Source organism: Borostomias antarcticus, assembly GCF_949987555.1.
Source record: "Borostomias antarcticus genome assembly, chromosome: 28".
Classification (NCBI taxonomy): Eukaryota; Metazoa; Chordata; class Actinopteri; order Stomiiformes; family Stomiidae; genus Borostomias; species Borostomias antarcticus.
Genome location: NC_140261.1, coordinates 6,293,473 through 6,320,248, shown reverse-complemented (window position 1 = coordinate 6,320,248; position 26,776 = coordinate 6,293,473). Strand labels below are relative to the sequence as shown.

At 45.3% G+C, this 26,776-nt stretch overlaps 1 protein-coding gene across 1 annotated transcript; it reads right to left on the bottom strand.

The window, feature by feature from the left end:
- Positions 1-225: 225 nt before the first annotated feature.
- On the bottom strand, positions 226-14,302 carry LOC311326481 (kelch-like protein 40). Its single transcript, XM_084459376.1, has 5 exons — positions 14,123-14,302; positions 11,711-11,864; positions 11,393-11,471; positions 10,539-10,766; positions 226-5,858 (listed from the first exon to the last, which is right to left on the bottom strand). The coding sequence occupies exons 2-5, from the start codon at positions 11,862-11,864 to the stop codon at positions 4,310-4,312; spliced, it is 2,010 nt and encodes a 669-aa protein (XP_084315502.1). The 5' UTR covers positions 14,123-14,302; the 3' UTR covers positions 226-4,309.
- Positions 14,303-26,776: the final 12,474 nt, after the last annotated feature.

Below are 26,776 nucleotides of genomic sequence, written 5' to 3'. Positions count from 1 at the left end.
CATTACATGTGGGAGCGCACTTTGTACATCTAAGAGGTAATGGCTGTTCATGAAGGTCGTGGGTTACGGCCATATGGGAGCTCTAATACCTCAGAAAAATGTTGGGGCTAAATGTTGGGTAGGTTGCCTCATGCCAACTGCCATTGTCTGAATTTTGTATTCACCTACAAACAGACAAAACAAAATGCATTAAATTCAGACACTTTATTGACATACCACCACCATCTTTATGTAGGCTTACAATTAATTTCATTAAGTGGGCTAGTGACAGCCACCACTGTCACCTCCTCCAAAGCAACTCTAACAAGTCATTTTCTGGCTCTGTAATTTGCGCTCGTAGGCAAAGAGCTCACCCGGTGTTCCTGATCCTACCCAATAAAGAAGAAGTCTCTGTATCTGGTATGTTCGCATTTTCTCCAGACACCGTCTGCCCGATAGCATTCATATTTGGCACGGGCATCCCCATGGGTCCCATACAGTCAGGGGAGGGGCCGGACTTTTCCTTAATTTATGTTTCAGATCATTTTAACATAAAATACTGCTCCGGAGCCGCCCCTGTTCGCCCTGTACAATAGTTGCTACAAACCAAGTCATCATTCAGACAACACAAACAAAGCCGTGATGCTAATTTTCCTGCTCCATTTCCATTCATTCCATTCTGCTAACAACTTAAGCGATCAGAACAGTTGCATGAAAATGGGTTCTGTTCGATCTAGCAGCCAGTAAAATCGACCAAATGTCAAGAGGTGGACATCATTGGATTCCTCTCGGCCTATAGAATCTAGCACTGTGTTTTTGAGCAGTTTGCAGTCGATTCATGTCGTTCTAAGCACAAAGAATAATCGCCCATTGACCACCATTCAGTTGGGACTTGGACTATGGGGAATACTAGGGATGTAATGGTATGAAAATTTCATACCACGATTATAGTGACCAAAATTCCCACGGTTATCGGTATTTTCTTCTTCTTTTTTATATGCTGAAAATGTTCACCAAGTACTGATAAGACAGTCTGGAATCATTTCAACAACTTTTATAAAAAAAAACAAACACAAATAACATAGGGAAAGCCACGCCTCTCAACGGTTGAAAGGGCATCATGTCCTTTGCTATGTAATATGAAAGGGCAGCAGTGAGGTATTTGGCATTTTTTGGTGTGGGTGCGTAAGCGTATCATTTCCTCTGAAGTGGAAACTGTGAATGACGTCGGACTGTATGTCTATGGTAGCCGATTTACCCTGGTTATTCAAAGCACGGTAATCCAACACGGTTTTAATGATAATTTATTTTGAAAAGGTAATAGTAATCGTGGGGAATTTTCACCATGGTTTACCGTGAAACCGATAACCGTTTCATCCCTAGGGAATACATTTCTCCATTCTGTATGGCGTCCAGTTCCGATACGTAGGCCTATCTCGGGCTCGGGGGGAAAGGGGGTGACGGGTATAGACTCAATGGCCAATTACTTATTGCTCCATCGGGTATCAGAACAAGTGTAATGTAATGTAAATGTGGCCATAAATACAGTTGGTTAGGTGCATGTCCAATCATAATCTTTGTTTGAGTGGTGATAAAAACATAACTGACAAGGAATTAACAATCAGACTTTGCGGATTACGGAGAAAGTTGAATGACACTCCGTTCAGAAAGACTTACGGCAGGGGTGTCAAACTCTGGCCCGCGGGCCACATTTGGCCCGCAGTGTAATTATATTTGGCCCGCGAGGCAATACCAAATGACTACTAGAGCTGGCCTGCCAGTATTCGATTTTGCATGTCTGCACTATTAAGTTATATATTGTATGGTAATAAGCGTTGCTTGTTCCATATTCAATGTTAAAGAAAAACTTGTTTGGGTCCATATTAAAATTTTCATTTGTTCAATGTTGGCCCGCGACTTTGTTCAAGTTAAAAATTTTGGCCCACTGTGTATTTGAGTTTGACACCCCTGACTTACGGGATTACTTCCTCGTACATTCGTGGAGTGGTCCTACCTTCCCTTTTCCTATGGTGACTGTTCAAAACATTATTTTCTTAACTCATTATAGTGAAGGAGGACTTTTTTAGGGGGCCAAGGACCACAGGTGTGATGTGAGGTCTATTGTTATTGGCCGGGTTTCCCGAACGAGTTAAGAAGCACTTAACTGTGTTAAGAAGCTTCTTAACTCCAAAGTACTTCTTAACTCCCATGCAAAGGGTTGCTTAAGAAGGGTTCCTTAAGAAGGTTCTTTATCGGGAAACCCGGCCATTGTTAGTTCTATATTATAAGTGCATTATATTGTCCACCCTGTACAATAGTAGCTAGCTAGCTACCTTGCTTGCTAACGTTAGCCAAACCAAGGAGGACTTTATTAGGGGGCCAAGGACCACAGGTGTGATGGCACCCTATTGTTATTGGTAGTTCTGTATTATTTATGCATTCTGTTGTCCACCTTGTACAATAGTAGCTTGCCAAAGTTAGCCAAAACAAGCCATCATTCACACGGGACTTGCTTAAGGTCAGCTAGCTGTTAATATTTCTTGTAATTGAATTTAATCTAAAATGTATATTCTCCATGTAAATTCTTTATTCTGCTGTACTTTTTCCCCCATTACTGCCGTACTTCTCCACTAGTGAAACACCCAATTTCCCCCCACGGGGAAGTCTTGTTGCACTATGACCATCTGACCAACCAGCAAGCTACTTTAACCAACCAATCGTGTGGCACATGGTCAATTTAAAACTCCGAAGCCTAGGCCTAGTAAATGTGCTCTGATAGCTTAGAGAGAAAGACAGGGAGGGGGACCTTGCCATTTTCTTATCTCTGCATTAATTCTGTTGATTTTATCGGCTTACACATTCAACAATTGCACATGCTCATCCAACAGGTGTTACTCGTCAGTATTGCCTTCTCCTGCAACTTGCCCACGCTGGGATCGAACCCGGGTCCTAACGCACATGACCACCTCTCATAAACACCGCTACCAGTTACGCCACCAAAAAAGCTCTCCTAGATGGTGCGAGTTGGTGGTATTTATTAGGGATGCACGATATTATCGGCATGGTATCTGTATCGGCCGATATCGGCATTAAAATGCAAGATGGGAGATCGGCCAACACGCCGATACCCGCCCATCCGATCCCCTCCGATCTTATTTTGCACCAAGAATGAATATTACATAATTTTAAGCTTCATTTGCATTTGCTGGTGGGCCAACACGATAAGAATATGCATAATAATACTGTAGGCCTTATGTCAATTCCACTACAGAAGAGATTTTATGATCTCTGCAATTAGGTGTAGGGATCGGTATCTGTTATCGGCAAAATGAGTTGGAACAGATCAGCGGATCGGATATCGGCCGAAAATCCAGTATCGTGCATCCCTAGTATTTATATACCGAGGAGTGAGTTTAACCATTTCAACTCAGTTACACTGATGAAATGCTTTCATGGGTGGAGGCCTGTGCTCTCTGAACACCTTTCTAGTTTTTACTATTTCTTCCTCCATTCACTTATGCTAACAATGTTAGCAATCAGAGCAAGGTTGCATAAAAATGTGTTCTGGTCAATCTAGCAGTCAGTAAAATCGACCAAATGTCAAGAGGTGGACATCACTGGATTCCTCTCAGTCTATAGAATCTAGCAATTTGCCTTTGAGCAGTTTGGAGTTGATTAGTGTTGCTATATGGACGTAAAATAACCACCCATTGACCACCATTCAGTCAGGGCTTGTAGGCTAAGGAGCAATACATTTCTCCATTTTGTATTGCGCCCATTGTGGGTTGAGGGGGGGGCGACAGACATATAATGGACTAAATGGCCAATTACTGGCTTTAACGGTTATCAGAATTACTTATTATTATTCTGAATGGAAGTCTATGGGAGCCCATAGAACCATATGGTCAAAAGTAGTGAAGTGTGTTTATGCACGCAACTTTTGAGCCTTATGCCTGATTTCACCACATATAAATGGAGGGTAACCCTCCATTATTGGCCAGATCAAACAAAATGGCGGCGCTAGAGAGTTAAGGGATAACCACCATGCAGATTTTTCCGAAACTTTGTACAGTGGTGGATGGGCCACTGGAGAAGATGAAGCTGATTGGCCACAGGGTGGCGCTATAGCAAGCTAAAACGCTTAGAAATGGGTACATTTCAAACAGGCATATCTCATGCCACATTAGAGTTACAGTCGTTTTTCTTACACATTACGTTCTTGTACATAAATGCCGGTTCCCAGTCTGAACATACTGCCCACGGTGGTAAAGGGGCCAAAGGGGCCACCACATGGCCATGGAGCTAACAAAACCAATAGGACACAGTGACACTAGGTGCGCTTTGCATTTCTTGCTCTCTTTGCTCTCTTTGCGATGGATGTGCGGTCATTGTCATCATCATCGTCGTCCTCATCTTGGTTCTGCTGGTCCTCCCGCGCCTGCCTCAGTCTGGACAGGATGTGCTTCTTGGGGAACTTCAGGGTGGTGCATCCGAACTGGCTGGCCCCCCCCCGGTCCCCGGGGAGCTTCTCCCGTCTCTGGACCCAGCTGCTCCACCCGGGCTTCCAGCAGTACACGCTGTCGTAGACCCTCGACCCGTTCTCCCCCCCCAGGACGTAGATCCTCCTCTTCCACCTGGCCACGCCCCCCGCCGCCATCTTCCGAGGCAGCCCAGGGAACACAACGGGACTGCCCACTCCGACCACTCCCCGCCCTAGCACTCCCCCTGCCGCCTCCCGCTCCACCCTGGAGCCCCGCCCCTCCCTGAAGAAGAGCACGCGCCCGGTGGCGTCCAGCGGCTCCAGGTGGGTGTAGTTCCCGTCCAGGAACTTGGTGGCCTCCTTCATGTAGCCCCCTATGGCACAGATGCCCCCCCGCACCACTACCCCTCCCGCCAGGCAGGTGGCGCCAGAGTCCAGCACCACGCGGCTCCAGGAGTCCGTCAGGGTGTGGTAGATGAGCACGCCAGAGTGCACCACGGCCCGGTTCTGCTCCAAGGTGGTCCCACCCAGAAGATAGAGGCGTCCGCGAAGGGCCGCACAGGCGAAGGAGCGCAGGGGGAGGGGCAGGCGGGGGCCTCGGGCCCAGCGCAGCGAGGTCCGGGTCAGGTCCAGGGTCTCACAGGAGTCCAGCAGGGCGGAGCGGTTGCACCCCCCCAGGGCGTACAGGGTCTCCCCGCAGCCCAGCAGCCCCAGCATGGCCCGGGGGTGCAACATGGAGGGGCGCTCCAACCACCGGTCCAACACTGCGTCGTACTCGTGAACCGTGGAGGACACGGTCCCGCCCCGGAGGACCCCCCCCGCCACGAACAGCCTCGCCCCCACGGCCGTGCACCCGGGGCAGAGCAGCGAGCCCAGCCCCGCCAGCTTCTCCCATTTCCCTGAGCGCGGGTCGAAGCAGTCCACCGGGAAGTCTCTCTCTATCAAACTCTCGTTCTCATGTGGCTTCAGGTCCACGCACACAATCTTCTTCTCGAACATTCCTTCCCGGGGCCTCAGCGGGCCCCCCAGCCCCTTCGCGGCCGCCGCCGGCCCCAGCTCCAGGCTCAGCCTCCTGGCCTCCTCCTGGGAGAGCAGCCCCGGGCGCAGGTGGTGAAGTAGTGCCGGCATGAGGGCGTAGCGCTCCAGCGGCTGGTGCTCCGCCCAGCGGCGCGCCGCGTCGTACACCTCCGCCTCGGAGTCCACGCCCAGGCGGTCAGAGCCCAGCAGGCTACCCAGAGTCCCCTGGTCCAGGAGCAGGAAGTCCTTCTGGCGAGCCACGCGGGGGAAGTGCTGGGCGACCAGGCGGAGGGAGGCGCGGAGGAGGAGCTGGTCGTGGTGTGAGCGGGCGAGGGAGTACATCCCCAGACAATTCTCCACCGACAGGTGCTCGAACAGAAACCTGGACACACAGCAGGAGACAGAAGACATAAGATAGAGGTGATCAGACACTTCACTGAAGTATAAATGCTAAACGTCGGTCAACATCGACAGACATTTGTCGTACGACACTTTATCTACAGAAAGCGCAAAGGATAACGTTTCGGCCGTTGCAGTCAAAAATTCCTTCACCATCGGTGAATGGTTTCTTCAGTGGCGTCTGGTGGGTCCTGGCACCGGGAATGCCAGAGACAGCGAAGCATGCAAGTGTGAGCCGCCTCTATCAAGCGCGCTGCGCTCGCTAATTTTTTGCATGCCCTGACTGGAGGTTTCTAGGCACCAGAAGGGCTGTCAGGGCCGTGAGCAGTTACCTCAGCCAGAACAAACCTCAGACCTGGAGGCTTTTGACTCTTTCAGAGTTGCGTTCTAGTGTAATGGGCAGATCCGGAGGCTTTCGGTAAAAAAATAAAACTATAGGAATAGGCCTACACTGTAACGCTGTGTTCACTTCACATTATAAAAATCCAACAGGTAATTTACGAGTTTGAGCTATATAGTCAGCCTAACTTAATGGATACTATCGCCTAGTTAATATCAACTCCCAAATAAGAGTAACAGGAGTCACGACGGGACAGATGATGCACGGAGAGGAGGAGAGAGGAGGAGAGCTACACTGTTAAAGGCACAAACCTAAATGAAGAATACAATATTTAAGCTGACATAAGCAGAACAAATGACAGGGCAGTTGGGCACCACTACAGTATAAGCCACAACACACTGGACTGACCTGGCGCTGCTGCTGCCTTCTCAAGTTCACGTTCTCCAACCTGATTACATCTAGAGCGGACAGTGCAGATTGATGGTCACATAGGCCTATACTGCAAGAGGATTCTGATTATTCTTTAGTAGGCCTATTCATTAGTAGCTAACAAGTAGTTTGTTGTTCTGCATAAGTTATTTATGGTATTTAACTATTTTATTAGGATATAATTTAGTTCACTCTCGCAAGGATCTTGGAGGGGGCTTGGGAGTTTGCCCAACCTGTCTACATGTGTTTTGTGGACTTGGAGAAGGCTTACGACCGGGTCCCTCGAGAGGTCCTGTGGAGGGTTATGCGGGAGTATGGGGTGAGGGGGTCCCTACTTAGGGCCATCCAATCCCTGTACACCCAGAGCGAGAGCTGTGTCCGGGTCCTCGGCAGTAAGTCGTCTTCCTTTCCGGTGGGTGTTGGCCTCCGCCAGGGCTGCGCTTTGTCACCAATCCTGTTTGTGATTTTCATGGACAGGATATCGAGGCGTAGCCGGGGGGAGGTGGGTTTGCAGTTCGGTGAGCTGGGGATCACGTCACTGCTTTTTGCAGATGATGTGGTCCTGATGGCATCAGCTGCCTGCGACCTCCAGCACTCTCTGGATAGGTTCGCAACTGAGTGTGAAGCGGCTGGGATGAGAATAAGCACTTCTAAATCTGAGGCCATGGTTCTCAGCAGGAAACCGGTGGCCTGTCCGCTCCGAGTAGGAAATGAGTCCTTACCCCAAGTGAAGGAGTTCAAGTATCTGGGGGTTTTGTTCACGAGTGAGGGAACCATGGAGAGGGAGTTTGGCCGGAGAATTGGAGCAGCTGGTGCGGTTCTGCAGTCGCTTTACCGCACTGTTGTGACGAAAAGAGAGCTGAGCCAAAAGGCAAAGCTCTCGATCTACCGGTCTATCTTCGTCCCCACCCTCACCTATGGTCATGAAGGATGGGTCATGACCGAAAGAACGAGATCACGGATACAAGCGCCGAAATGAGTTTTCTCCGGAGGGTGGCTGGGGTCTCCCTGAGAGATCGGGTGAGAAGTTCAGTCATCCGGGAGAGACTCGGAGTAGAGCCGCTGCTCCTTTGCGTCGAAAGGAGCCAGTTGAGGTGGTTCGGGCATCTAGTGAGGATGCCTCCTGGGCGCCTCCCTAGGGAGGTGTTCCAGGCGTGTCCGGCTGGGAGGAGGCCGCGGGGTAGACCCAGGACTAGGTGGCGGGACTACATCTCCGCACTGGCCTGTGAGCGGCTAAAGATTCCCCAGGCAGAGCTGGTTGATGCTGCTAGGGAAAGGGATGTCTGGGGCCCCCTGCTGGAGCTGCTGCCTCCGCGACCCGACCCTGGATAAGCGGATGAAGATGATGATGATGATGATGATGATAATTTAGTGTTTTTAATGTAGGTCTGCTTATACCCAGTATGCTGCTTGCACACCGACGTTTGCACCAGACTATTTCCAGGCCTAAGCCTTCATCCATCCAAATGATTTAAATACATTAAGTTGCATATTTTACATATGCAACTTACATATTTTAATTATATCATAACCATCTTTATTGTGGGCCTATAGTAGGGCTAGAAGATAATAATGCAAATAAAAATAATGCAAATAAAAATAACACAAAGTTATGAAAATGGGTGTGTTTGACCTGATATAATCTCTTAATATAAACAATATAATTAGGAAACGAGGCGACAAAGCAGGATAGAAAGGCTGCATGCGCGCCTGTGAGGGACTAGAGAGCGCTTGACAATCCTCCAATCACACTATAAATGATGTTCCATGTTCATCTAATTCAAAACGCTCCCATTTCGCCTGTCGATAAGGATTACAGCTAAACAAGTGCAAGAGGATTCTGAAGTCTCTGAATGACTCTTTTACTTTTCCAGTACAAACAACCATGCATGCACCCATAACCACTAAGTGATGCTAGACAGCTCGTTGAGATCCAAGTTAACGGCCCTCCCGGAGGATCCGTTAAGGTTATCCTCCCATCAGTTCATGACTGTATTAACAACTCGGAATTAATCACAAAAGCCTACATTATCTCCTTATCTTGTAACACAATCCTGTTTAAACCACTTTGTTTATGAGAAGTCCTTCTTGTGTTGTTTTGCAAGTTAAATCCAAATCATGCATGTTGTCCAAGTCCCGAGTAGTGAACGTGTAGTGGACAGCCATGGACTCAAACATTGGTTTCCCTCAAATAAATACAATCTAATGCCTCGTTCTGATCATTAGTCCAATCCACCATCCCAGCAATCAATCATCTGAGCTGGTGCTAGTTTTGTGAAATAATTTTTCAACAAATGTTCTAGATCTCCGTTTTCAAATGTTCTAGATCTCCCTTTTCAAATGTTCTAGATCTCCCTTTTCCGTGTTGATCTCTGCCAGTAGCTAGCTAGATAGCTAACGTGACTGTGGTCGACTAGCCTCACGTCATCAGGCTCTCCTCAGGTGATTGACAGCAGGATGAATGGCGAGACAAGTAACTGTCATAACTGTCCCAGTGTTAAAATGTCAATGGGAATTCCAATGTAAGCCACTGGGAGAACTTTGCGCCCACTTTTAAGCATTTTGACAAATCACAGATTAGGTTACATTTCGACTGATGACGACATATTTGCGGTTTTGTTTGTGTGGGCTAATTTAATTGGTTAATTTTTCATTTGTACTTGACTTCCGTAAGTCAGAAGCCTTTAACCTGGCATACAATGTTAAGTGAATGACGAGCTAGTAAAACCGCTGTCAACGGACCGTAACGTGGACTGTGTATTTTCACGAGCCCTGTGGGGGGCGACGGAGCACTACCAAAAGAGTAAATACAGATGAAAATTAAGCGATTTGGCAGAATAGAAGATGCATTTAAGTCAAAAAACAGTCTGAAAGTCGATTTTCATGCCTTCTTTCACTGAAAGGTGAAGTTTTATTTGGATTTGGTATGGATATGCCATGCTTACCTTGGCATATACTATAGGAGCAATCGCCAGTGGGCTTCTTATGCTTTGTCAGGATGTACGCCACTTTAAAAATGCCTCCGTTGCCCTTCTTTGTCGGTTTGGTGAATAGAGATTGTTGTCTTTTCAGCTGCTTTCAGCTCGTTCGCCTTGAGTTTGTAGCCTGCTACCTGCAGGAAAGTCCCATGCAAAGTTGCCCTGGACTTCAACGTCAACGTTGCATCTTTTACCAACATAAGCACTGTGACCACAGATGAGGCACACACACACTTGTCATTCACATTTGTGAATAAAAACTTGCTTTTCAATTCCTCGCAGAAATGGTATATTTTCTGCTTTTTCTTTACCTGACCACATTCTTTGTCCATCATAAATCTAATGTTAAACTGATTTGTTCACACCCAGAGACACAGGCAGACTCACAAGTCTTTTGTCACTAGTGATGGGATTAAAATGGCAGGTGAAAAGACGCATTTAACATGATTGTTCTCGGCCCATTCAGACTGGTTGTAGCCCACTGCTTCAACAATGCACCACGATGGCTCAATCAAAATCATTAGCAACCCGTGACCCCCCCCTGACATGAAGAGAGGCAAAATTAACATGTCTATGCTGACAGCCGATATCCTGTGTGTTGGAGGGGGGTGGGACATCTCTGTATTTGATTGGATAAAATGTGAAATGGGTAGAGCTTTCCATGGTGCATTTATTTGTTGCCTGACTTTTTGAATGGGCGCTGATATGCGAAAATGAACTAAATGGGTAAACAGACGGCGGTGGGAAAGTAATGACTCTCTGAATACACAGTGTATTCCCAGCGAAATACCATCTTTGTAAATCAATATCAACTTCTTTAGCACTTCAAGATATCCGTGGGGGCAGGCAGAGAGATGCCAGAGTGTCTGTCTTTGTGTCTGTTGCATAAATCCATAGTAAATATGACGACCGTTACCTGGAGCACAGGTCCTGCAGAGGCATCACTTGAAGCCGATTGGCTGCCACAAACAGGTCCTCCGCCGTGTCCAGGGAAAGCCCCGCCTCCCCGGTGTAGACGAACTGGATGACCGTCTCCACGATGGATGGCGTCACTTCCTCCAGTCGGATCTCGGTGAGGCGGGACTCCACCAGCGGGCTGGTGAACATGGCTCTGAAGTACGGGCTCACCGCCGCCAGGAGAACTCTGAGAAGGGGCGAGAGGAGGGTGAGAGGTGAGGGAGGAGAGAAGGAGAGTGAGAGGAGAGAAGGAGGGTGAGAGGTGAGGGAGGAGAGAAGGAGTGAGAGGTGAGGGAGGAGAGGAGGGTGAGAGGTGAGGGAGGAGAGAAGGAGGGTGAGAGGTGAGGGAGGAGAGAAGGAGGGTGAGGTGAGGGAGGGGAGAAGGAGGGTGAGAGGTGAGGGAGGAGAGAAGGAGGGTGAGAGGTGAGGGAGGAGAGAAGGAGAGTGAGAGGTGAGGGAGGAGAGTGAGAGGTGAGGGAGGAGAGAAGGAGAGAGAGGTGAGGGAGGAGAGAAGGAGAGAGAGGTGAGGGAGGAGAGAAGGAGGGTGAGAGGTGAGGGAGGAGAGAAGGAGAGAGAGGTGAGGGAGGAGAGAAGGAGGGTGAGAGGTGAGGGAGGAGAGAAGGAGGGTGAGAGGTGAGGGAGGAGAGAAGGAGGGTGAGAGGTGAGGGAGGAGCGAAGGAGGGTGAGAGGTGAGGGAGGAGAGAAGGAGGGTGAGAGGTGAGGGAGGAGAGAAGGAGGGTGAGAGGTGAGGGAGGAGAGAAGGAGGGAGGTTGATTTGGGATAAGGCAGCAGAACGAAGACAGAGAGACTTACCTGTGACACATAAACCTCTTCCCCTCCACTAGGAGCGTGACATCACACAGCTGCTGAGCGTCCAGTAGCTGCTTCAACCCTGAGAGAGAGAGGGAGAGAGGGAGAGGGAGAGGGAGAGGGAGAGGGAGAGGGAGAGGGAGAGGGAGAGGGAGAGGGAGAGAGAGAGAGGAGGGGGGACCAGGGGGTTATCAAAACTGAACTAATGTAAGCTTGTTTATGAGGGAACAACATCCTTCATATAACTCCACCATCTGTGCCCCCATCACAACTGTCAAAGTCAAGCAGGTTATAATAGGACCAGGACCCCCCCCCACCTACCGTGCGTGATGTAGTCCCCCAGAGGGGTAGTACTGTCGTCAGGGAAGTCCTCCTCCTCCGAGTCGCTGTCCAAGAGGGGTTCCCCGCCCCCCCCATCCCCGTCCTGCCATGGCTGGGGTCGCCAGGTCACTGTGCCCCCCCGCATGGCGCTCATCTAAAAAACACACACACACGTTTATAAGCCTACTAATCTACTTGCAATCGAAGCAGGCTTTACCATGTACCAATTAAGCTTAAAGCTTTACAGACCCCCCCCACCCCACGACTCCCCAGTTGCCACCATGGACTCCTTCCTCTTCCTGGGTACTGTAATTTCCCTGGACCTCAAATGGGAACTGACGTCAGCACCCTGGTGAAGAAGGCTCAGCAGAAGGTGTACTTTCTGCGTCAGCTGAAGAAATTCAACCTGCCACGGATCATGGTGGTCCAATTCTACACCTCCACTTTACCTTTGAGCGCACAATCCCCACGTTCACTGGCCTCTGGCTAGCTCCCCGGTACTTTCGGCTTGTACATCCACGTTTGTTAGTGTGGGACGCCCTCGTCATCGTTGCCCATGTGTTGACCGACTCCCACAGCACCAGTTTGCTGGCCTGAAGCTCCGGGTGTCTCTGGCAGCAGTATTCTCTCCAGACTAGTCTCTCTCCAGACTTGAATATTACGTTGAATCGCTGCGCTCCGCATACTACATAATAGAGTCTGTATACTACATGATAGAGTCTGTATACTACATAATAGAGTATGTATACTACATAATAGAGTCTGTATACTACATAATAGAGTCTGTATACTACATAATAGAGTCTGTATACTACATAATAGAGTCTGTATACTACATAATAGAGTCTGAGCCACTTTGCCGCCCAAGCTGGTGTTCTGAGGGCGTATGGACGGTTCCAAATTGAAAGAGTGACAGGTCGCAGCAGCAAATAAGAGGGGCTAGCCCAGGTTAGATTGGTGGGGCCAAGTTGTGTGGGGACGCCTGATTGCGAAAGTCGTTTCTGATTGGTGTTGCCAGGATTCCGGCGCTACCAATGAATTGGCAGGATTTGAACACCAGATTTTTGCGTGAAGTGTCCCAGACCCGTAGAGAGATCTGCAGCATGCAGTAACGTAGTTAGCGTAGCTTACATAGTGTATCAGTGAAAGAACTCTCATGGGTCTGGCGTTGGACTCTGGCAGTGACCAACCAGCCTCATTCTCCTGGCTGCTATTTTCTCACTCACCATTGGTATTGGTGCTCGTTGGTAACATGCTTGTTTTTGTTGATATTGAGTAGCCTACTGCACGCAGCATTCTGGTGTAGCACCCGTAAAGGGACTTCTGCAGGGTGGGTTTCAGGGGGGGTCAATGGGGGTGAAGCAGCCATATGTCGATGTGTGAAGGTCACAGAGACACGAGGTATGGACTGGCATAAAGATCTCGACCCAACAAATACAGCAATACCAATGCCTGGATCATGCAAGTGTGCGCGCGCACAGAGCCACGAAATGCATCCATGGGCTCGAGCAACATTTGGAATAGCAACAGGGTAACAGGGCAACAGGGTAGCAGGGTAACAGGGTAACAGGTAACAGGGTAACAGGGTAACAGGGTCACGTGCTACATTCAGAAACTAACAATCTGCTCAGTCCAATGTTGACAATACACTGAAACACTGAAACTAAACATCTCCTTCGTCCTCGGTTTCCCAGAGACTCTGGGCTTGAACAACGATTGTCCCCAAAACCAACTAAAGCCTTCAAAATTCACAAAACCCATTTTCTATTAAGCGTTTTAACTTTTATACCAAAGCGGAGGCCTACTCTATTCTGTGAGTCACTGGTAAACACAAGGCATGTTTCGCAAATCCAATCCATTTTTCCCCACAGGCCTTTATAACTCACAATATATAACCACAGGCCTTAAACTCACAACCAAATGGCGGCGATGCTAACTTAAAGCGTCAAATGATGAAAGTGAGTCATTGGTATTCGGAGCAGATCTAAGAGCCCAGATCGTGAGTAGGCCTCTACACTACAGCCTGATCACACAGACCCTTATTACACACTAACCTAGACCAGATCTAGTGAGCCCAGATCGTGAGTAGGCCTACAGCTTCACACTACAGCCGGATCACACACACACTTCTATTAAACACTAACCTAGACCAGATCTAGTCAGCCCAGATCGGGCCCTCACTACAGCCCGATCACACACACGCTTCTATTACACACTCACTCAGCACAAAGACTGTGTCATCTCTACATTTACCATTTCATGCCACGAGTTAATTATGAGGCTCAACTTCTGAAACGAGGCCGGGTAAGACTGGTTTACAATCTACAAGTTTATCAACAAGACCATCCCGTGTAACGTGACGCATTAACAGACCATATCACAGTTAATGTTGAATGTTATATTATACATCACCTGTGAGAAAAGGCCGTGAACACACGAACATGTGTCGGGAAATGTCTCAGAAAGTGTTTGTTCGTCTCCAGCTGCTCTCCATGCGACCAGACCCTCTTTGTTAACTGAGAGGCCTGGGCTCCATTGTTTTACTTCCAAGATGGAAAACTGAAGAATCGTCCAACATTAGAGATGCGTTCACCCGCCTGTCCTCAGTGTGGTGATCCAGCAGTTATAACCCAGCAGAGTCTAATCCAGCAGGTTTTAATCCAGCAGGCGGTTACCATCCGGCCACCGTCTATAAACTGGATCAGAAATAAACACCACCGCAACGTCCAGTCCCGCGATGCCTTGCGTGCCTACGTCACGATCCCGTCCTCCATGTGGGAGAGACCCATGGATGTATTAATAGAACTGGATAGGGTCACTTATGGCAAGCCGTTTAACATTTATTAACTAGACCTGACTATCCGGAATTAACATGACAGATATCAACAACCTTTTTTTGACTAGTCATAATCACATTTTGACTAGTCAGAATTTTTATTCAAGATATCTATAACGTCATTCTGACTAGTCAAAACGACAGTTAGAGATATCTATAACTCAGTTGTGACTAGTCAAAACTCTCATTTTAGATATCTGCAACGTCATTTCGCCTAGTAGATTCAAACTACTTTTGCCATTCACGTGTATTGGGTACGTCAATACACATATCTACAATTCAGTTGCGGATATCCCCCTGGTCCGTACTGAGAGAGGCAAAAGAGCATTTTTCATATGCAGCCCCTTCCTCTTGGAACTCCTTACAGCTGAGTCTTAAGTTGTCCAATTTGATCTCTCTCAAAAGGTTTAAGCGACTATTGCCTGATTTAGTGAGTGTGCCAATGTCATGTTCTTGCACTCTAAGATAACTCTCCCCTGTTCTCATCCCCCATGCACTTTGCACTTTTAGACTTCCGACTTTTATTGTTGTTATTGTTACACATAGTCCTGTATGTTTTATTTGTAATTCTGTCCTGTTGTTTGTAACTTAGTGTAACGAGTGTTGAATGATTGTGAACAGGTCACACTTGTAAATGAGTCTTCTGAACTCAATGTGTTTTTTACCTGTATAAATAAAGGTTAAATAAAATTTAAAAAAATCCACAATGTGATTTGCGGATATCTATAACTGAATTATGACTAGGTGTTATTCCAGTTTCAGATATCTACAATTTCATTCTGACTAGTCATAATTCCAATTCAAGATATCTACTACTTAATTCAAGATATCTTAAACTTAAAGGAGTAGTAAAGGGAAAATGCATGTTTAGCCCTGTTTTAAGGTTACTTATGACAAGGTTCAAATCAAAAAGTTGACAAAACTAGCACTTTTGAGAAAGTCTGATAATTGCTCTACCACCGTTTAGGTCATACAATGGATGTGGGTGGGCACCTTGAAAAATCATTCAAAAACGTGTTAAAGGACAATGCTCGTTTTTGACAACCTGGACCTTATTTACGACATATTATAAGACGTTTGACTCACCGAGAAGAAGAAATTTAAAATCCAGCGCGAGCCAGTATATCCATGTAATGGCGGTGGTCGGGGCACTTAGAATGCAGTTTCTAAAAATCTATTTTCTGCCGCGAAACGGTTGTTTTCATCGATCTGTCTTGATGAATCGCTAGTTGTGCTTACATAGAGCATAGGCCTGTTGTGGTTTTCACATGCCATGATCTTTAGAAACGTCTTTCAAAACGAAATAGCTTCCTCACTTGCTCCAGCACGCATGCGCATAGCGCGCAATCGTTGCTCCAGCACGCTGTGCGCATGCGTGCTGGAGCAAGTGAGGAATCTATTTCGTGTCTAAAGACGTTTCTAAAGATCATATTACAGAGGCATGTGAAATACCACAACAGGCCTATGCTCTATGTAAGCACAACTAGCGATTCATCAAGACAGATTGATGAAAACAACCGTTTCGCGGCAGAAAATAGATTTTTAGAAACTGCATTCTAAGTGCCCCGACCACCGCCATAACATGGATATACTGGCTCGCGCTGGATTTTAAATTTCTTCTACATGCCTCCGAACTACACCAAAGTGATCTCGGTGAGTCAAACGTCTTATAATATGTCGTAAATAAGGTCCAGGTTGTCAAAAACGAGCATTGTCCTTTAAACTCTCGATTTCAAAGGCAAGAAGCTCACCGAGGGGTTAATTGGTGTCCGTTTGTGTTCTCACATCAAATTCGCCGCAAAGTATGAATCCTGTAGGGTTTTATTGATCATTTTATGAAATCCATTGACTTGTATTGACGCGACTGTTGTAGATATGTAGATCAATCCGCAGAGGGGATTCAGGAAGCGGAACTACTTACGGTAGCTATTGTTATTGTTTATGTTGCTAGGCTACCTAGTTTGCAGAAGTTTACACACGTATGTGCTGCGAATAAATAGTTCTATACTTAATATTTAAAAAAGCCTTTCCAGATGAACTACAATCTTACTTTATGGCGAATTATATGTCAGAACGCCAACTAACGATGATTGAATGATTTTTCAAGGTGCCCACCCACATCCATTGTAGGCTATGACCAAAACGGTGGTAGAGCAATTATCAGACTTTCTCAAAAGTGCTAGTTTTGTCAACTTTTTGATCTGAACCATTGTATATGATCATAAGTAACCTTAAAACCTTAAACATGATTTTTCCCTTTACTACTCCTTTAATTTAAGATATCTTAAAATTACATTGTAGATATCTTGAATTAAAGGGAATTAAAGATATCTTGAACTGGAATTATGACTAGTCAGAATTAAATTGTAGGCTAGGCTAATTATAGTGGAATTGCTGAATGACAGTTTATCATTTCATCTTTATGCCTACACAACATCAACTCATTTCCATGTATGTGAATAAAGTTAATTCCAGTTATTTACAAAATATCACATATCTGTCCATTTCTGGAAAAGGCAAATCATTTTAGTAGTGGGGTTGGTGATAAAACTTGAGAGATCATTTGACAGAAATGATTTGCCTTTTCCAGAAATGGACAGACGTGATATTTTGTTGTTTTGGTAGAGTCCTCTGATACCTTGGTGATGGGTCAATCATTCAAGATTGCTTCAGTTTCACATAAGACAGTGATCAAGGCTTCATCAGGGTTTGTTGCTGTAAAACTGATACCAGCCTGGAACCAGCCTGATCATGCTCTCCCAAGCACCACAGTGATGTGAGGCTGCTGGTGGGTTGAAACTCCACTTGATGTCTTTAAACAGCAAAGCTTTCTCAGTTGTCCCATTATTCAGTTCTGCAATTGCTCTTTTCAGCTCCCTCTCTGCTCCTGTGAAGTTTGTGCCATTATCCGAGCGGAAGTGAGACACAGGTGTAGTGGAAATAAATCTGATCTAAAGTAAAGGATTAGCCAAGGTTCTTTCAAAGAGGTTAAGTCTGATTTATTGAGAAACCATATGAGCGCAAGGACTTCAGGATAACGCATGTGAGTCGTTCATCCAACAGAAGTGAAGCCGAAAGGTGTTGCGGGGTCTTATATTCAAGCAATACACAGGTATGACACTTCCAGGAATGTGATTGGCTAACCCATCTGTACACATCATAATAAATGGCAGACATGATCAACAATGGTCAAGAGTTGAGACACGTGATATAAGAAAGGGTGGTAAATCTTGAATAGGTTTCAATTAGGGACAATGAAAACAAAGAAAGGTTACTGTGGGCCAGACTGAGAGTCTGGGGTGTCGACCTCCTGGAGAGGTCATCCTGTTATAAACGAGGTGAGCACAGCTAGGGGGTTTTGCATGTGAAAGGTTGAGGGAGGTAGAGTGAAACTACACTTTCTATGACACACGTCCTCTGTGGCACATTAATCGACGGATGGCAGTGATGCAAGAGTCCGTGTCCAGTGAATGTGCCACTTCTAGATGAACTGCTCTACTTGCCGTGCACCTAAATATGACTCCATAATGTTTCATGTAGAAACGTCCATGCTTTATCTCAGTGGGCCCAAATTAATCCATTCCCACATTGGTGAATGGAGGTAAGTCTGGAGTTGTTCTTTCTTTGGGTAGGTCCTTCAGATTTTTTGATCACACAGTTCTTCTTTGTGGTGCCTGCAGAAAACGCACTTTGACAAGATTTTTCTTGCAGCTGCATTGGCGTGAGTGATCCAGTACTTTTCTGTCAACTTGGAAAGGATGTCTCCCATTGTGCCTCATCTGTTCATGTCTGTGTTTGAGAAGTAAAATGGAGATGTGCTGATCCTTTGACAGGATGATAGGATGTTTGCTTTCTTCTGGCATCGCTGTCCTGGACAGTCTTCTGCCTACTCTTAGCAATCCATCCTCTAGAATAGGTTTCAGCCTGTAGATGGGACTACTCCTTTTCACAAGTTCTCCAGACAACAATTCACACATCAGACAACAATACACACATCAACAATACACATATCTCAATAGCACACACCTGCTAAATCTTTCCTTTTGACAGAACTGGATAATAGCATTTCCTGCCATTTACAGGTCGTCAGTTGACAAATCTTGTCCCACTGAGCCTCTGACTTGTGATTGAGGTCCACAGATGCATCCAACAGACGTTGCTTCTTTTGACTCAGTTGCAACAGAGCTTTCCTTATTTTCAACATCTATGCAACTGTCGTTTTCAGACTCTTCCAATCATAGTAATACTGTACCTGGTGAGCTGACTGGTTGCACGGCCGTTCTGTACACCTATTTCATTTGCAGAGATCTCCTTTTTGACCTCTGGACCACTTTCATTAGTGGACTCTACCATGCAGTGCATCCATGTCTCTTTTGCTTTCCACAAGAATTCTGGACCTGTTAACCATGCCTTGTTCAGAAGCTTGTGGACCGTCAGTCCTCTAGACGCCTCTGCAGGATGTAGTGATGTGTGGATATATTGCCATTGTGCTTTGTCTGACGCCTCCCTAATGACAGATATTCTGTTGGCCACGAATGTTCGGAATTTCTTGTTCTCATTGTTGATGTATTTCAAGACTGTGCTGCTGTCAATCCAGAAACAGGATTCTTCTAGTTGAAGCCGCAACTCTGCTTTTTCCATTTTTTCTACTCACACAGCTAAGACAGCAGCAGTAAGCTCCAAACGAGGAATGGTTACTGGTTTAAGTGGTGCCACTCTGGATTTTCCAAGAAGAAAAGAAACATGTACTGTACATCGGGTGCTTCATTCTGTAACCTCAGTCCTGTGCAACGTCCTACTTCACTGCAGCAAAGTGGTGCAACTGGGAGTGGACAGGTGATCCAAAGTCATGTGGTTTCAAGCACCTGCTCAAGAAAGCTCTTTCAGGTCAGTAAACCAATTGATCCATTGTTCTCGTAGGACTAGTATTTCTTCATCCCAGCCATAGTTGTCCATACAACTCTTGTAAAATGTGCTTGGCTGGAAGAGTAATTGCTGCAAGGTACCCGAAGGCATCATACTCTGAGCTGATGATTGATAAAAAATCCCTCATCTAGTTTGCATCCTTTCTTTGCAGTCCATGCGGACGTTGAAGGTGTCACTTTCCATACGAGGCCCAGGGCTTTTTCCTTTGGGGGGTGTCTTTGTCCAGATTAAGCAGACTCACATTTTTTGTGTTCCTTCTCAGGAATTGCTAGGAGGACTTGGACTTGGATGTGAAATGAAAACTAGAGTGATCAAAAGTGATTTCATTAATTAAATGTTGATTTGATTAAACATGTCTTTAATCAAATTAGCTTTCAATTAATCAAATCACTTGATCAAACTCAGCTTGAATCAAATCAGCTTTCATGTAATCACATCACTTAATAATTGATCACCCAGTTTCCAAGGGCGTATTTTTGATTTGAGCTTAGGCAGGGACATGGATTTTTTGTTGTTGTTGCACTATGTAAAATAAAAAAGCATAAATACAGTCAGATCTGATGATCCTGGTGGCTGGTATTCAACCTCCTGAACTGATGATCATGCATTTGGCCCACATGTGCAATTGCTGCATACAAATTAATGACAACCGATAGTTAAAAAAACTTACCAAAACATTACATGTCTGGTTTGTTTACTAACGTTATGCAATTCAGTAGGCAAGTGAGTCTCGCCATGGCTCAAATCTTGCCGCAAGTCATTGCCGGATTGTCCTGTATTGAAAGATAAAATGCACTTTCAGTAGAGCCATAGCCCCCAGTTAGGAGAGTCCCCTGGAGTATCTTTGCTCCCTATTTCAGTGCGTGGCTGGAAGCCAGCGCACCTAGTATAGCATTTGTTGGGTTGTAACTCCCTCCCTCCCTCCCTTACTCCTGACAATGTTGGCCTGCATCTCTCTGTTGGCACCACAAGAGGCAGTAGTCCCAGCACACCAAAATCAAGAAGGACACCAAAATCAACATGCTGATCTCCACTGCACAAGTAGAGTAGTGGTCAGAGCATTGGACTCCCACCCGAGAGACCGGGGTTCAAGACCCAGTGGGGATGACTTTATAGGACTATACCCCAAACCTCCACATGTTCATCCTTTCACTCCAACCGTTACCCCTTGCCTTATAGGTCAGATCCTGTCCCAACCCCAACCCTTATTCTAACCCCAACTCACACTAGGGACTGGAAGAAAGACACCAAAACCAACCCGCCAACCTCCACTGCACAAGTAGAGTAGTGGTCAGAGCATTGGACTCCCACCTGGGGGGGATGACTTTATTGGACTATACCCCAAACCTCCACATGTTCATCCTTTTACTCCAACCTTTTTATCCCTTACATAAATTCCACAAGTAGAGTAGTGGTCAGAGCACTGGACTCCCACGCGGGACATTCTCCGGCTCACCAACTGAGCTACAGGGGCGGCTGTAGCTCAGTTGGTAGAGCGGGTCGTTCAATGATCGAAGGGTCAGTGGTTCGAATCCCAGCTCCGACTGTCCACATGTCGAAGTGTCCTTGAGCAAGACACCTAACCCCAAATTGCTCCCAATGAGCAGGTTAGCGCCTTGCATGGCGCTATGTGAATGGGTGAAGGAGAGGCCATTGTAGAGCGCTTTGATTGCCGCTAAGTTGGAAAAGCGCTATATAAGTGCAGTCCATTTACCATTTACTGATGTGTCCAAGCGACAAGACCTATCTTCATTTATCAGACATTATTTCATGTCATTTCAATTCACAGCTATTTCAGTGGCATGGCTAGCTTCCGTCCTACCAGTCCTGAACAGACACAAGCCAGCCACGCACATAAGCCAGGCTGGACCTGGCCTGGTTTATAATCTTTCTCTTATCACATCAGGCATTACATACATTTCAACAAATCGAAGTAAACACTCCTCCTTCTCTTAAAACATTACATCAGTTTCAACCAATCAAAGGCACACATCATAACCTCATAGAGTGATCGTCTCATGGTCATATGGTGACATGTACATGCTCATTATCCTGACATCTATTCTTCATATCACCATGACAATCATCAACCAATCACATGCTCACCAACTCCTCGTGATGCATTTTTCCTCTCTGAGATCAGGAAAACAGCTCAAAACAATCCTTGTGACGGTTCTTGATCTTGAACAGGCATGTTCAGGCATGTTCAGGCATGTTCAGGCATGTTCAGGCTTGTCCCTCTACTTTAATGGATGTTACAAAGTAGTAAAATATCAATTCTATCATGATTTGTGTCTAAATTTTACTTCTAAAAATGTCTAGATTCATAGAACTGTACTCAATGTTAACACAGAACCCTCATTAACACAACACCTCATTAACTGGGCACATATGCTAGCATTTATAAATCATCACTAAATTACTGATTACTGGCTATAAGCTATGCAAGAAGAGAGCTGCAACACACTTTTTCTCTGATGTCATTGGCACCATGGAAGCAATAGACACATGCTTTGCACGGTTGATCAACAGTCGGGATGCAAACATTTCAACGGCAACTATCCCCCAGTTTCATTTGTGGTGGCTGCTGAAAGAGAGGAAGTTAAATCTTGGTAAGGCAATGGATTCAGTTGAGGCAATGGATCCAGTTGATGAGTCAGAAGAGGGTTTGACCTGAAAAACTCCAATGACAAAGATGGTGTTGTGATGAAGTCTGGAAGTATCCAGAGGGGACAAGTAAGAGTTTGGACTGCCTTAATGACTTTTCAAGGGTGAAGAGGCTCTTCCACTTAAATCCAACACTATCTTACCTTCGAGTGCACCTGTTGAACGGCTCTTAAGCCATCATGGCAACATCTTTACCCCCCAGGGGAACCACTTGACAGATGAACATTTTGAACAAGCATTGCGCTTGTGCTACAACAGGAAACTCCTCCCTGTGGCTTTGATTGAAAACATCAGTAACAAAGACTGGAACAAAAGAAACAATACAATTTGCACCTGCAGACAATTATGCCAGAATGTTTTTGTGAGGGCAATTTGATTAGACCAACTGTAAATGCTGAATATGCAAAATGTTTTATTTGCAAATGTTGAATGCAAAAGATGAGATGATTAAAGAGAAAAAAAAAAAAGTATTTAAGGAAGTACATTTTTTGTGACTGCATCCATTTTTTAGTATAAGGTGCAATCTTTTGAATGCTTGATTTTGAAGTAATCCAAAAGTATTTCAATTAGATTAAAATTGTAATCCAAGGACTACGTTACTTATTACAAAAATTGCCATGTCATTTGTATTCAGTAACTGACAACATTTCAAAGTTATCTGACCCAACTCTTTCAGCTAGCTATGTTGAGCTTACGTTGGTTTAGCTTGCTAACATAGCGAGAATGACCCGCCAGTATACCAGGGTTTGTTTGCATGTTGCCTAACCTCTTGCACTTTTAAATAAAAATGTTCTATATCTAGACATGCATTGTGGCATTTCTTTATTTAGCCCAGCCCGCCTATCAGTTGTTTCTTAACAGTTATATCCTCCTCATCCTCATAGCCTACTGTGATGTCCGTGGTTATAACGACGCTGTTTTATTGATAAAAATGGTAGGCTAAAACTGGAAAGAGAAATTAGTAAACACATATTACTGTCGCGAATCCCAAACCAATAAGCCTACATCCTCAAATCTGATTCATGCAATTGAAATAAACATTCATGTTCTAGCCTACAGTCGCAATTCAAAGGTGACTATTTTTGTGGCTGTGTAATTACATATAGGCCTAGCGCATTTAATCATGACAGCCTATCACACATTTAATCATACAGATGCGAAATGAGACAATAAATGGCATATATAAGCTACACAACGACCAATCACCGCGACAAACACCTATTATAGGCTTAATATTATATTGTAATATAATGACCGGAATTTCTCCAGTTTGTCCGGAAAAGTCTAATCTTCCCGGACACATTGACCGGTATCGATTTTCTCTAATGGAAACCCTGCAGTATCCTGTTAAGGTCTACTCTACTACAGTGTATCTGGTGTATTCTCCAGGGTTCCCACTCATTTTTACCAATAAAAATTACAACTTTTACATGATTTTTCCATAATGTCTTGATGACCATGGGAACCCTGATTCTCACTAGCATCAGTATCAACTAGAAAAACCACGTAGCGGCTAAATGCCTCCGCCCAACAATGCAAGTTGCAGTTAACATTCAGTTGGTCTTGAGAGAGGGCCCCTGTGTTGATGTGGATGGTGCTTGTGTACGCTAGCTTGCTGCTATTCTAGCTGTAATGCTAGCTAACACTAATGCTAGCTAGAATTACAGCTGGAATAGCTAACGCTAATGCTAATGCTAGCTAACGCTAGCAAACACTAATGCTAATGCTAATGTGTTAGAATTAGCATTAGCTAGCTAGCATTAGCTAGCTAGCACTAGCTTTATTGTTAGCGTTAGCGTTAGCTAGCTAGTGTTAGCGTTCAAAAGTTCCTTTTGTTTGACCTTGACCTTTGACATTTGAATACCAAAATCTAAATCCAACTGGACATTTTGGCCAAATATGTAGGCTACAAATTCTGTCAAGCCGTTCTCTAGATATCATGTTCAGCAGGCCAAACACACCTTTTGTGATGTCAGTGACCCGTGACCTTTGACCCCCACAATGTAATCATTTAATCCTTGAGTCCAACTGGACATTTTACCTAAATATGAACAAATTCCGTTAAGCCGCAAAATACAAGTTTGACAATTAGCTATATGAGGGACTATCTCTATATACCCGCATAAAACAAGTCAAGATACTACATTATATAAAACTGTGTTAATAGTCGATGTGAGTGGAATAAATTACGTTATCCGTGTAATGTTAGCTTAGGGCACCTAGACTAGTCTGTTATCCTAACCAGTTAGCTATGCAATTTAATTGTGAGATAAGTAAATAATTAGGTGGGCTAGCTTGCAGAAGCTAGCCCAACTTGTGATATTCCCACTATTTCTTTCTTTCTTTCTTTATTATTATTCTCCCCACTTTTTTGAACCTTAACTAGTTCTTCATACTTTGTGCTAGAAACTTCATTCAAACTTTAAAATGTTCATGGCGTTCAGCTCTTGAACGGATCCATTCAGATTTTTGATATTTTTTATAGTTTTTTAGAAATTTAACTTTTAAAACTATTTTTTGTCCCATTGAAACTGCTTTTGGAATGTTCAGAAACTTTGTTTTTAGAGTGGTGGCAGCAGTTGCTTTGAAAATATTTACACATTTTGTAAACTGCTGGCACTCCTACAGTTTTGAAAGCTCACACACATATTATACATAAAAATGTTCACACAACTGTGCTGATTCGTACAATGTAAGTATCTAAGCAGTGTGACTTATACTTTTCGCTGTATGATGATTTGTTCGGCAACTGCGCTCCTCATTGAAACGTATGGCAACGCACTCTAGCTTTTGAGCTGCTAATTTTGCATTTGTACCCTTTTTCTAACTCATCGCCATGCCTACAGTTTTTAAGCTACACGGACATATCATAGCCTAAAATGTTCAGCATTTTCTCAGGATTCCTACGGTGTCAATATCTAGGCTGTGACCTTTATACTTTTTGAGAGAGAGCTGTCTGAAGCCAACATGCCTTTCCATTGAAGTGAATGAGAGGATGCTCACAGTGTCAGTTGGGATTTGAATTTGGGGACACGTGCAGGCTCTCTGTACAGGCACCCTTTTATGACTACTCTGGTAGCATTCATGTTCATTCCTTCCTTCCTTCCATCCTTCTTTCCTTACTTCCTTCCTTCCTTTCTTTCTTTCTTTCTTCCTTTCCTTCCTTCCTTCCATCCATCCTTCTTTCCTTCCTTCCGTCCTTCCTTCCTTTCTTTTTTTCCTTCCTTCCTTCCTCAATAAAACTATGAGTTATGATGAGTGGTCTAATCTATTTTTGAGTGTAGTACTAGCAGTACTTATAACAAACACCTACTGCTTCTCACTGCGACTGCTTCTAACCTCAAGTTCCATACAACACCTCCACAGCTACTGCTCCACCCCTGGTGGGATATAGACACATGGTCTCCAATGAGGGGTGCATGGGGATGGCCTGGCAATCACTGACCTGCCCCCCACAACCTCTGACCTGAGGGGGCGGAGTCTCGCCACCATCCACGCCACGGCCCCACAACTCAGCCCCCGAGTGGGCTAGAGACACATGGTCTTCACCGGTGCGGGCGGGTAGGTGGCCCAGAGAGGGGTACACTGTCCTCGAGCAGCTCTGACCTGAGGGGGCGGAGTCTCACCACCATGCCACTATCTATGCCAAGGTCCCCACAACTCAGCCCCTGATTGGGCTAGAGACACATGGTCTTCACCGGTGTGGGCGGGTAGGTGGTCCAGAGAGGGGTACACTGTCCTTGACCAGCTCTGACCTGAGGGGGTGGAGTCTCACCACCATGCCACTGTCCACGCCACAGACCCCACAACTCAGCCCCTGAGTGGGCTAGAGACGCACGGTCTTTGCCGGTGGGTGCATGGAGATTGCCTGGTCCATAGTAGTTCTAGCAGTAGCTGTTACATACAGCTGCAGCAGCTAGCCCACCTCACATTTTCTCCAGGAAATGTACTTTCTAGTTACCATTACAATACCCATATTAGGCTACCATTCTCTTCCCGCAAACGCCTGAGTATTCATAAAACCTTAAAAGGCTAGTCTAACTGTATTTAGGCTGATACTAAAATATAATAAGAGTCACTTACCGAACAAAACGACGAGCAGCTCTGAAGCCCAACAGTAACATGTTCCTGATGCCCTGCATAACATGTTCCTAATGATGCCCTGCATAACATGTTCCTGATGCCCTGCATAACATGGCGGTCTAAAGGGGGCGTGGTCAGTCTAGTTCTTTATAATGTCTATGGTTCTAATGGTGCGTTCGTTTATAACTGGGAGGTGCAAATTGCGACTTGCTACTAGGAATGATTAAATAAAACACCGCATGAACTCGCACTTCCTCGTCGCAAATTGGGATGTTTCTCAGCCCCCAGTTGCTCGAATGCACTAGATATAACTAGGTAACTGTGATATAATGGTATATAGATATAACTAGGTAACTGTGATATAATGGTATATAGATATAACTAGGTAACTGTGATATAATGGTATATAGATATAACTAGGTAACTGATATAATGGTATATAGATATAACTAGGTAACTGTGATATAATGGTATATAGATATAACTAGGTAACTGTGATATAATGGTATATAGATATAACTAGGTAACTGTGATATAATGGTATATAGATATAA

Excerpts from the sequence above, each read along its gene's own strand:
- LOC311326481 (XM_084459376.1), bottom strand. The coding sequence starts at position 11,864 with ATGAGCGCCATGCGGGGGGGCACAGTGACCTGGCGACCCCAGCCATGG. Across the intron at positions 11,472-11,710 it reads GGGGGACTACATCACGCACG|GGTTGAAGCAGCTACTGGAC; the intron begins GTAGGTGGGGGG and ends TCTCTCTCTCAG. Across the intron at positions 5,859-10,538 it reads CTGCAGGACCTGTGCTCCAG|GTTTCTGTTCGAGCACCTGT; the intron begins GTAACGGTCGTC and ends CTGTGTGTCCAG.